The following is a 12,393-nucleotide window of genomic DNA, read 5'->3' on the forward strand; positions in this document are numbered from 1 at the left end:
ATCTCGGACTTTACAGAAACCTTTTGTATCTTGAAAACTTTTCATATGTAGAGCCGTTAAATTTTTCGTATTGGCTTTTGTATCTCGAGTTTTTCGTAAGTTGAGCCTTTCGTATCTTGAGGTACCACTGTATATTTAAGCTACAGTAGTGCCTCAGGTTACGAAATTAATCCGTTCTGAAGCTGCCTTCGTAACCTGATTTTTTCGTATCTACAACTACGTTTTACATGTAAATTGCCTAATTTGTTCCAAGCCCTACAAAAGCACCACAGTAAATTTTATAATAAAGCTAAATTGACCAATAAACAATGAAATACAACAATTTGACCATTCAAGACTGCCCTCTTACATTTCATCCTGGGTTGGAAGAAAGACTGGTGCATCACTGGATTCGAGTACTCTCTCAACTTGCTTCCACCTGAACTATACATCAGTTACCAAATGCCACAGAGTCCTTGCATTTACAATCTTTGTTTTTTACCAGTTTCCAGCTGGCGCTAAAAGACTTATCCCATTGTTAAGACCTCTGGTTTGTTAGCTATGAAAAATACAAATTATTTAAAAATTTGTCATTTTATTTCAGTACATTTACTTATGTAGCAATGCACCACATAAGGAAAATTCAGTGACATTTCAACACAATCCAAAAACTTCTAGATATCTCTTGAACAAAGCATAAGTAAAAATTTTTAAGAAAACCAAATAGTGTATATTAAAGTTTTAACATCTTGACAAATGGTTCATACAGCACTCTCAATAATGTATATCTTTATGAAATACCAATTCAAAATTCTAGAATATTACTGCAAATTATTCTAAATTCATGTTGATAGTTGAACACCTTAGCTACCTTAGGAACTTGGAAAATAGTATATACTAAGGGGAAGTATAAAATAACAGAAATCAAATCTGAAAAATCATGTAATTTATACTTTGACAACATACCCCCATTAAAGAAAAATTGTCCCATAATTTTTCATTTATTCAATTAATGGGCTGAGGTAATCTCTGCTGGTGCTTATCCCTCCTGTAATGCCCTCCACTCAAAACTTGTAGCCATAGAATCCTGTGGCCCACCTCATGATCTTTCGACTTAATCTTGCATCTTTATATGTAGGTAAGCAGGTAGCTTGTGTCTGCATCAGGAAATCCATTCCATATTATAGATGGAATCTCTTAACTATGATTATAATGTTACAGGAAGTCCTTATACCTTGTTGAGTAAATGGAAATTTGTGCCTGTAAGCATTTCTGGGCTTGACCTGTGTCGGCCTGTGAAATGGTTCCTTTGATACTATTTCTGAAGAATAAATATTGCTATTCATCCTAGAGAAAAAAGAAACAATATAATGCCAAGATAAATGGCTCGCTCACTTCTTATAGAAGTGTCGGTATAGTAAGGAGCGAGTGGAATCACTACCAGAGGTCCCTTGCCATTTAGCTTCTTCCTTCGACAAAACCCCGAACTACGGAGGAGCCGTGCTACAGCTCCCGGTCTACTACTACCGTGAGCGCCTCCGACGCCTGAGACGTCATTCCTTTCGATAGCGCGCGTTACACCAAACGTTAAAATTTTTTCGGTGCTGTGTTTCGCTCTATTTGGATTTATTTGGATTTATTTTCAAGATGTCTTCAACTTCTGCTTCTAAGTTAAGTACTGTTTGGGGTTACTGATCTCATTTTATGATGATCTTCGTGTTTTATACATATTCGGAGCCTTATCGGCCGGTATGCCCCTCGACCGCATGGCGGTACACGGGTTATCTCTTTCGGTCTTCCATACCGTTAGAGATTTCCCTTTTTCTCAGTACTTTAGATATGGTTACTTATATATAGTCTCTATATCTTTATGCAGTTAGTTTTTTAGTTAGGCCTCCACGGGGCACGCTCCGACCGCACGTTTCGGACCTTAGTCTAGCTACGCCTTACATTGTTAGGAGTTTTATCAGTCACGATTGAGAGTCATATCATCTTAATTATTCTGATGTTCTCTCTTTCCTTCTCTAGTTCCTGATTACCTTTAATAATATTATAGGTACTAGGTTGGCTAACATACACCATGCTTCGGTATGGCGATTAGCTTCCCTGTTATCATTTATTTTACCGTTAAGTTAGGCTTTCATACCCCAATTGTCGATTGGTGATTAGCCTGCCCCCCGTTTTCTTGAACTAGAGGTTAAATTAGGCTAACATACCCCTTTCTTCGGATCGGCGATTAACCTAATTTTCTGTTTGCTTAGCTTCGTGTTCCCCGTGTTAGTCTAGCTTTAAGATATCGCTTTAATTTTATTTGATTGATTATTATAAATAATCCTATTTATATCAGTGATATTGATGTTGTTCCGACGGTTCTTCCCCACCTCGTATCTTTCACCTGGCTGGGAAGACCACCGTTTATCACGGTGAGCCACCTGGTTACGGGGTCCCCCTCCCTCCCCCCATTCCCACCCTCCCCCCCCCCCCTACATTGCCCTTCGTCCACCGTCGATGGTGATTACTCGTTCTCACAGCTAGCGTCCGAGTCTGCATGAGAGGTGTGGTGACTCACGGGACTGGTGGGGATCTCCCCTCCCCTACTGGTACTCTCACTCGTCACGTGCCTCGGGGGCTCGGGACCTCCTCCCCCCTTCTTCTCCGTCCTTAACTGGCCACTCAGGGGGAGGGCTCCCCCTACCCCACATTCTTCCCTACTTCTCTTTCCCCCTCAGTTCAGTCCGGCAGGTGTCTATCCGCCGCTACCGAACATAGAGAGGGGGGGAGGGAACCACTGGGTTCCTATCCACTTAGGATAGTTCACACGAGCACTTACTGATATAAGGGGTTTTTATTTTGTTTTATTTTGTGTTATTTAATGTTAGAATCTTTTGCGTTACTCCGGGGGTTTTTTGGGGGGTTTTTTTATTTCCGCCTCTCGTACTATCCCTTGCTTCGTTAGAAGTTTGACATTGCTCACTCAATATTAATTAACTCCGGGCCATACGGAGAACTCCGGGCCCTACGGAGTCTATTTTTAGTCATATGACAAGTGAGCTTAGGCGGAGGCAGAGACTTTTTTCCCCCCTCGTAACTTTTCTACGTAATATTCATACGTAGATCTCTATCCTCGGTCCTACTCCGGCACCCACGGATAGTTTGCATATTATTCCACCGGAGGTTGTCATTGGTACTCATGTATCCTTGACTTACAGATGTTGTGCCAGGAGATTGGGTGCAGTGCCATCCTCCAAGACCCGTGCGGCCATATAGTATGCCGTTCTCATGCAGGATGTGCAGTGAAAGTGGAGGATTTTATCGTTTGGCATCATGAAGCTTGCCAAACCTGCTACTTGCTAGTAGGAGATGCTCACTAGTAGTAAGTTTTCTTAGCACTTTCTTCATTCATTCGTCACCTGGAATACTTGTTGTTATATTATACCTTCACATATGAGACACATATTCATATAATCTCAACACAACAGACTTCCTCCCCTCCTCCTCCCTAACTCTAGACCCTTTTTTACAGGGTTCTGATGAAGAAAAGAAGAAAGCTTTGTCGACTCTCAAAGCTTGGGTAGGGGGTTTTGGCCGGAATTCTAAGGGCCGCCCTACATTCTTACCCAGGATATGGCGGACCTAATATTCCCAGGAGCCAAGAAAGGATCAGTGGTGGACCCGATAGCGGCCGCCCCTTTGCTGGCCGACCTTCAAGTCATGATCTCCCTACAGGAGGGGGATTTCCCAGAGGACGTTGCAGAAGACGTTGCGGCAATGAACCTCGACGTTGAACCCATGGCTATTGACTCCATGGGTACGGTAAGGGTGTAGTAGGGGGAAAACAGCTCCTGTGGGTTCTCAGGGCCCTTTCCTGAATTCCCTTTCTCCATCACCTTCTACTGATCCTTCTACTTCCACTTCTTTCTTTCCGGGGCTTCACTGAAGAGCAGCGGTCTGTCCGTCCTAAGGCTACTTCAGTGATCCCCAAGGCTAAGATGACCGAGGAGAAACTTAAAAAGTCTCTCCCCAAGAAATCGGTCATCCTGACAGACACTATAACTCCGGCTCACCCATCCCCGGATCAGTTAGGTCAAGGGAGGCCTCCTCCTCTGCGTCGAGGTCCCCCAAACATAGGTCACGTAAGGATCGGGCTCAAGTCCCTCTTTTTGATCCCGAATCCTTTTCGGCTAACATTCTGGAGCAGGTGGGAGTGATCGTAGGGGCCTTGGTTGACAACAAGGTCGGCTCGGTGCTCTCCCAGCTCTCCAGTTCTGTTACGTTCTTCCGCCAGTCGATCCAATCGCTGGCGGAACGGCTGGCCGCTCAGGAGAACGCCATCGCCGGGATCCAAACCTCGATTGCGGCAGGTTCCCCTCTATCTGTGCCACCTTCTCCTCTTCAATGCCAGATTCCAGCCAACTGCCGGAATTCAAGGCGGCCAACCCTTGGAGGATCGCTTCGTATGCCCCGTTTGTCAACGGAATGTTGACAATCGAAGGCATAGGAACTCGAAGGCGTGAGGACTTCGAGTTCCACCCCAGAGACCTTCAACCACCATTCATTGGCTACGTCCGACTAACGGAAGCAGCGATGATGAGAGAGGACAAGGTTCCCAAGGAAACAGTGATCCTTCCGAGGAACAGGCACAGCAGACTCTAATGAGAAGTCTGGAAGAATGGGGGTGTGAAAACACCCGCATCACAGCCTTTAGGAGTCCTTTCACCATTTTTACTCCGGTGGAAGGGACTCCGCTACCACTGACCCTTAAGGTAGTGGAAGCAACCTTTCAGGCCGCCCTGAAAGACGAGCCCCTGCCTCAACTACGAGAGACGGAACCCACCTCTCTCTTAGTCCCAGGCTCCGAGACGTACTTGGAAGGGGCAGTTCCTACTTTCTCAGTAGGAAAACTAAAGGCGGACTGCCACCTCTCTCTTTAGTGAGAGACTCCCCAGGTTGTCGGACTCTCTGCATCCAGATGGAGTACGAGCCCGGACTAGGCTCGCGAGATCCCTTTTCCTCCATGACTATGGCGGAGATGACGGCTCTTGTATACCAACAAGAGCCGTTATTTAAAGTTTTGGCTAAAGGTCTGCTGCACACCATGCAGTGTGACCTTTACGACTTCCTCATAGCCAGGAGAAATTGTAGGAAGCACGTTCTGGCGGAAGCTACTATCCGCCATGAAACCGAATAAACTGATTGCTTCCTCAATGGGGAACGACCTCTTTCCAGCACCAGTAGTAGCAGAAGTCCTTCATGAGGCTTCTAAGGTCAACCAGTGCCTCAAAGTCAGGTGGGGACTGGTAGCAAAGCGGAGGCAGGAATCTTCTGGTCCTAACCCAAGGAACAAGAAGAACCAAGGAAGTTCTCTCCCTTCCAGCCTTCTCAACAAACGTTGGAGTTCAGGCAGTCTCAGCATCACAAGGGCAACATCGTCGAAGGGTCAACAACAATACCTTGTTCTGACCCCTCAGTCCCAGCAATCTCAACCCTCCACTTCCTTTGCTGTCTCGCCAGCCTACAATTCCAACTATGAAAGCCAGAACTTTCAGGCTTTCAATAGGTTTGCGAGAGGCAGCAGAGCAAGAGGTGCCTCTCGATTCAGAGGATCCGGCAGGGCTGCTAACAGGGGAAGAGGTTTCCGAGGAGCAAGAGGTGGCCGCCCCTCGGCAAACCAGTAGTGAGAATCCCAAGGTAGGAGGGAGGCTGTACCTCTTCTTCCAGCGGTGGGGGTTCAGCCCTTGGGCTCAAAGTATAGTAACAAAGGGACTAGGTTGGAGTTGGCTAGAGGGCCCTCCTCCAACCAACAGATTCTATCAAGCACCAACAACGGAATTGGTAGAGTATACCGAAGACCTCCTTCTCAAAGGAGTAGTCTCAAGAGTCAACAATTTAAAATTTCAAGGACGCTTGTTCAGCGTGCCAAAGAAAGACTCGGTAAACCGAAGAATCATCTTAGACTTGTCCCATCTGAACTTATTCATTCATTGCGACAAGTTCAGGATGCTGACCGTTTCGCAGGTACGGACCTTACTTCCCCGTGGGGCTGTCACAACCTCTATAGATCTTACAGATGCCTACTATCATGTTCCCCTAGCCAGACACTTCGTCCATTCCTAGGCTTCAAACTAGGCAACAGATCCTACTCCTTCAAGGTAATGCCATTCGGGCTCAACATAGCCCCCAGGATCTTCACCAAATTGGCGGAAGCAGTAGTGCAAGAGCTAAGGAAACAGGGAATAATGTTAGTGGCTTATCTGGACGATTGGCTTATTTGGGCAAAGAACCCCAAAGAATGCAAAGAAGCAACGGTCAGAGTGATCAAATTCCTGGAACATTTAGGTTTTCAAATAAACAAAACCAAGTCCAGACTAACACCGGAATCTCGATTCCAGTGGTTAGGCCTTCAGTGGGACTTACAATCGCGCACACTATCAATTCCGTCGTTGAAAAGGAAAGAAATTGCAAGAGCTACAAAACAATTTCTCAAACGACAACAAACATCCAGGAGGTGCCAGGAGAGGATCCTGGGCTCACTCCAGTTTGCATCAGTCACAGAATGTTTTCTGCTCAGAGCCCAAAACTCAAAGATTATAAAACAGAGTATGGCGCTCAAGAGCGAATTGCAGATCACGGGACAAACTAGCCTCTATCCCAGCAATCTTACGGAAACGTCTCCGCCCCTGGACGGAGACAAAGAACCTTTCAAAAGCAATTCCTCTACAGTTTCCCCCTCCATCATTAGTGATCCACACAGACGCCTCACTAACAGGGTGGGGAGGATACTCCCAGTACGAAAAAGTTCAAGGAACTTGGTCGTTAACATTCCGCCAGCTACATATCAATGTACTGGAGGCCATGGCAGTATTCCTCATCACACTGAAACGACTCCGTCCGCCCAAGAACTCTCATTTCAAATTAGTTCTGGACAGTGCAGTAGTAGTACACTGCATCAACAGGGGCGGATCCAAGTCAAGCCACTTGAACCATGTCATGATAGCCATCTTTTCTCTGGCATGCAAAAACAAATGACACCTGTCAGCCACTCACCTGGCAGGAGTCAAGAACGTAGTAGCAGACGCTCTATCACGCTCAGCTCCGTTGGAATCGGAGTGGACACTGAACAGGAGTTCATTCAATTGGATCAGTCTACAAGTCCCCGGACTCCAAGTAGACCTCTTCGCCACGGAGTCAAACCACAAACTCCCTTGGTTTACGTGGGCACCCAAACCTCGATCCTCTTAGCATACGCTACGGATGCAATGATCCTTGATTGGAACGAATGGAAGAATATTTACCTCTTCCCTCCGGTGAACCTTCTCATGAAAGTTTTAGACAAACTCAGAACATTCAAAGGCCAAGTAGCTCTAGTAGCTCCCAACTGGCCCAAGAGCAATTGGTTCCCTCTACTCCTAGAGTTGAGACTCCGACCACTACGGATTCCCAACCCCAAACTAACCCAGTTAGTGCAAACTCAGACTGTGTCCGCTTCCTCAAGAATTCAGAAAACCCTAACTTTATGGATTTTCTGAAATTCGCAGCCATGAGGAATGCAGAAATTGATCCCCAGAATATCTCATTCTTGGAATCAGATAAAAGAGAATCTACTCTCCGACAATATGATTCATCTGTCAAGAAACTAGCAGTTCCTTAAGTTGTCAAATTCTCAAGTCATGACAACAAACCTAGCCATAACTTTCTTCAGATCATTGTTTGAGAAAGGCTTAGCAGCAAGCACTTTCACTACGACCAAATCAGCTCTTAAAAGATCTTCCAATTTGGTTTTAGCATAGACCTTACGGATTCGTACTTTACGTCCATACCAAAAGCTTGTGCTAGATTAAGACCATCAACGAGACCTAAATCAGTCTCTTGGTTCTTAAATGATGTCCTCAAACTGGCCTCGGACATTAACAATGACTCTTGCAATTATATATCCCTCCTGAGGAAAACCCTATTCTTATTAAGTTTAGCCTCCGGAGCTAGAATATCAGAACTGTCAGCTTTATCAAGGGAACCAGGCCACATTGAGTTCCTCCCCTCAGGGGAAGTCCTCTTATCCCCAGATCGCCATTTTCTAGCCAAAAATGAAGACCCACAGGACAGATGGTCCTCGTGGAAAATCCTACCACTACCTCAAGACATTTCCCTTTGTCCTGTCAACTCATTAAGAGCCTACCTAAGCAGAACAACTCTGAAATCTTCAGGCCCATTGTTCATTAGGAAGGGAGGTGGTACATTATTCCTAAAAGGGATCAGGCAACAAATTTTATACTTCATTAAACAGGCCAATCCAGAGTCCTTTCCTCGGGACCCACGATGTTAGGGCGGTGGCCACATCTATTAATTATTTCCAACACATGAATTTTGACGATCTTAAGAAGTATACAGGCTGGAAATCTCCGACAGTTTTCAAACGGCACTACCTAAAACCCTTAGAAGCCCTCAAATTTCCAGCAGTGGCAGCTGGAAACACAGTTTCTCCTGATTCTTAATTTTTACTATAACTTCTTGTAGCCTTCCCTTCTACCTGCCCCATTGCACCCTTACTTAGTTGAGTCGCCTCCATGTATTGGGTTACCTTGAGTTTGCTTTTGTTCATCATTCTAATCGGATTCAGTTCCATTCTTTTGTATATATCAACTTATATCTTGTCTTTGCCTAACCTGTATTGTTATTGTTTGTTGTTAGGCTAACTAATTTTAAGTGATAACCCGTGTTTTAGGGCTTATACTTCCCTTAGGGTAAGACTGTAATTTTAGTTGATTATTATACTATTAACCTTACAAGTGTTTAACTTTACCTTCTAAATTTATCTGTACTGTTCCTCAAGCTTGGTGTTTGGCATTCTCTGGTACTATTTCACAGGCCGACACAGGTCAAGCCCAGAAAAGGGATTTGACGAAGGAAAAATCTATTTCTGGGCAACGACCTGTGTCGCCCTGTGAAACCCCCACCCTGTAGTTAGATTATCCTCACCCAGCTTACCCCAAGCTTGGAGGCTATCTTCAGGAATGACATCTCAGGCGTTGGAGGAGGCCGCGCACGGTAAGTTTAGTCGATCCGGGAGCTGTAGCACGGCTCCCTCCCGTAGTTCGGGGTTTTGTCGAAGGAAGAAGCTAAATGGCAAGGGACCTCTGGTAGTGATTCCACTCGCTCCTTACTATACCGACACTTCTATAAGAAGTGAGCGAGCCATTTATCTTGGCATTATATTGTTTCTTTTTTCTCTAGGATGAATAGCAATATTTATTCTTCAGAAATAGTATCAAAGGAACCATTTCACAGGGCGACACAGGTCGTTGCCCAGAAATAGATTTTTCCTTCGTCAAAATCCCTTTTTAATGCATTAAAAAAATGGAAAGTAAGCTTTTCTGTACGTAATAAGCATTTGTTTGGTCATGAGTTGCAACATAATATTCCAAGCTATGATGACAACTTATAAGATGCAGCCCATGAGATTATAAGAGCTGAAAAATTCAGTTCCATCAGCATTGTGGTATGAATTGTAGTTTAGTAGCATTTGCCACCATTTATTCGTTAATAACCCTTTGGCAATCTCTTTTCATAAAAATTCCCCTAATACAGGATTGCCACATTTTGCATCTATAACTGTACATATTTAATTAATTAATGACCCCTTGGCAATCTCCTTTTATAGTAATTCCCTTATTACAGGAATGCCACATTTTGCATCTATAACTGTAGGTATTATTTCTTTTATGAGTTATCGTTGCTGATTGTATAGTCCAAAGTGCTGTATTAAACCGTTCTTGGATATATTGGTGAAATCACTTGAAGAACCTCCATGCAACATAAAAACACCATACAAACAAACAAAACAAAACTTGAAGAACCTAATTTCTTCAAGCTAATGTAATGACCATACTGCATACCCTATTTTTTGGGGTTGCAAATATAGAATGTGAATGCAGATGCAATCGGTAATACATGTTTATAATATAGTAATTCTACAAGCAATGAAAAATTTGCCAAAGTACAAACACTATAGTTGTCTTTTTTAGTCCTACTAGACTTGGCCTTTAAACCTCGTTTACCTTTGTATTTTGGGTCCCTAATGATAAATTGCGTAGTGCACTTTGCTTGCAATATGTAGACTACAGTATAGTATTTTACATTACGGGAACTTTCTGGTACCCATCCATATTTCATTCTCTTATGAAATAGTGTGAAAGTAATTAAATTTATGCAGTAATGAAATTTAATCTCTTTTGTAATGAAATCCCCATTGTTTCTGAAGTGTAGCTGTAATAAAAAGTATTTTTCAGGTAAGGCCAGATTTTCTCTTGTTACGCACCATTGCCCTTGGCTTGATATTATGGGATGATGTTGTACCAACTTCACGTTGGATTGAGAGCCATGTTCCTACTACGGTTCTGACTCATGTGCATCGAGGTGGAAATCAGTCAGCACCAGGAATCGACTATGAATCAATGCATCAGGTTCGTAAAGTCAGTGATTTGGGAAACGTTAATATGTCATAGTGTTAATTAGTATTGTACTATACATTTTTCTTCAAGAAGTTTTGTGTACATGGTCTGCATAACACTTTGAGGTCACAATGCAGCTTACATGAATTAAAGTAAATGTAGAGTTTCATGGGTAATAGCAGACCTAAAAACATACCTGCATTTTGCCTGTAGGAAAAATGAAGAATTAAAATGTTTCTACAATTGGGTGTCAGAATGGAGATCCGAGTTTCATTTTCAAAGCTACTTTAGTGCCTATTATTGACTCTAGTTTCAATTTTGAAGGTGCTGTAGTGCCCATGGGTTTCTGAACTCCTCTTGTCCATATAATAAAAAATTTTATGTATGCAACTTACAAGTAGTTACATAGCTATAGTTTCTAAACCGTTGGCAGCTAGAATTTTGAACTTCGCAATAGCACTACATGTATTGGCTAGGCAATACTCCCTGCTTTGACACAGAAAAACTTAAAAGGTCCTAAGACATTAACTTGGAAGCTAAACGTGGTCCTTAAATGGCTGTCAGACTTAACGTAAAAAACCTTCTTTCTGGTAGCCTTGTCCACAGTAAAGAGAGTGAGTTTCACTCATTGTATAAGAGAGTGGGTTTTGCTCAAGATAATGCAGTTTGTGCATTAACTCTAGTTTTTTTTAGCAAAAAACAAGATCCCATCCAAGCTGTGGCCTCATTCTTTTGTTGTTAAAAGTCTTACGGCGTTGGTAGGTCCAGAACACAAAGAGAGGTCTCTATGTCCAGTCAGACAAATTAAATACTATTTACAGCAGAGAGAGAAGAATCGGGGCCCATCCGATCACCTGTGGTGTTCCATGAGGAACCCATTATGCCCTCTATCTAAAAATGCCTAGGCTTTTTTCTTGAGGAATCTGATCTTGAGGCACATTCCAAGATGAAAGAATCAGAGTTTGATTCAGTTAAAGTAAGGACAGTTGCTACTTTGCTTTCCTTTAAGCACAACCTTGTTAGATTCCATTGGAAGTATAAGTCAGTGTTCACGTGTCATTACTTGCAAGAAATTGAAATAATTTATGGCAATTGCAGTGCGAGAAATTGACATGATTTATGGCAATTACAGTACCCTGGGGCCATTTTTAGTAGTTGGCATGGTATTGGGGAAGGGTGTATAGGAAGTTGCTCCTTCTTAATTTATTCTCTTTGCCTTGAACAAGGTTTTTGAGTTTTAAGGGGGGTCTGGGGGTACTATGATTGTAACACTTAGAAGTACCCGTCAGTATATTTTTTATTGTTGAGTATGGTTTTCAGAATGTTTTGGTGGTGATATAATTACTCTGGCTGTGTCGTTTTGTTGTTGATATTGCACCTTCGTCAGAGGCATCTTTATGTAGACCTTGCTAGCCATGGGCTATTCCTTAGCTGCATGGATCCCACTAATAGAAAAGATGACCCTTGGCCACACCACTGCATCTCTACTAGTTAAGATGAGCGTAATCCAGAGGCAGTAATCATCTGTACAGCTCTCTTAACAGGTAAAGAACCAACAAGCATTTTCATTAATGCTAGCATTATGTGCATTCTTTCATTAATTTTGGTTTGTAAATATGTATATCTCCATGAATCCCGCCTCCTACATTATGGGACTCAGCTATGTAACTACTACTTGGTAAGTTGCATACATAAAAATGACATTTTTATAATAAGATTTTATGTATACTTACCAAGTAGTTACTTGATCAAAGCCCTCCCTCCTCCCCTCTCATAGATAACAGGGCATAAACAACTGATTTTTGTGCTGAGCTGGTTCCTCTCTCCCCCGGTAGTGGGCAGGGGTTATCACCATGCCAATACATATAACACTACCACAAATTTCAATATTCTAGCTGCTGATGGTTGAGAAACTATAGCTATGTAACTAATTGGTAAGTATACATGAAATCTTATTTTATCATAAAAA

At 43.1% G+C, this 12,393-nt stretch overlaps 1 protein-coding gene across 1 annotated transcript in view; it reads left to right on the forward strand.

Moving 5' to 3' along the window:
• Nucleotides 1–12,393, forward strand: part of LOC135210874 (anaphase-promoting complex subunit 1-like) — a 164,786-nt gene that overhangs the window by 79,537 nt on the left and 72,856 nt on the right. Inside the window, exon 11 of the mRNA XM_064243786.1 lies at nt 10,263–10,436. Coding sequence (XP_064099856.1) covers nt 10,263–10,436 — 174 coding nt within the window. The remainder of the gene's footprint in view (nt 1–10,262; nt 10,437–12,393) is intronic.

The sequence above is a fragment of the Macrobrachium nipponense genome, chromosome 4 (assembly GCF_015104395.2).
Source record: "Macrobrachium nipponense isolate FS-2020 chromosome 4, ASM1510439v2, whole genome shotgun sequence".
Classification (NCBI taxonomy): domain Eukaryota; kingdom Metazoa; phylum Arthropoda; class Malacostraca; order Decapoda; family Palaemonidae; genus Macrobrachium; species Macrobrachium nipponense.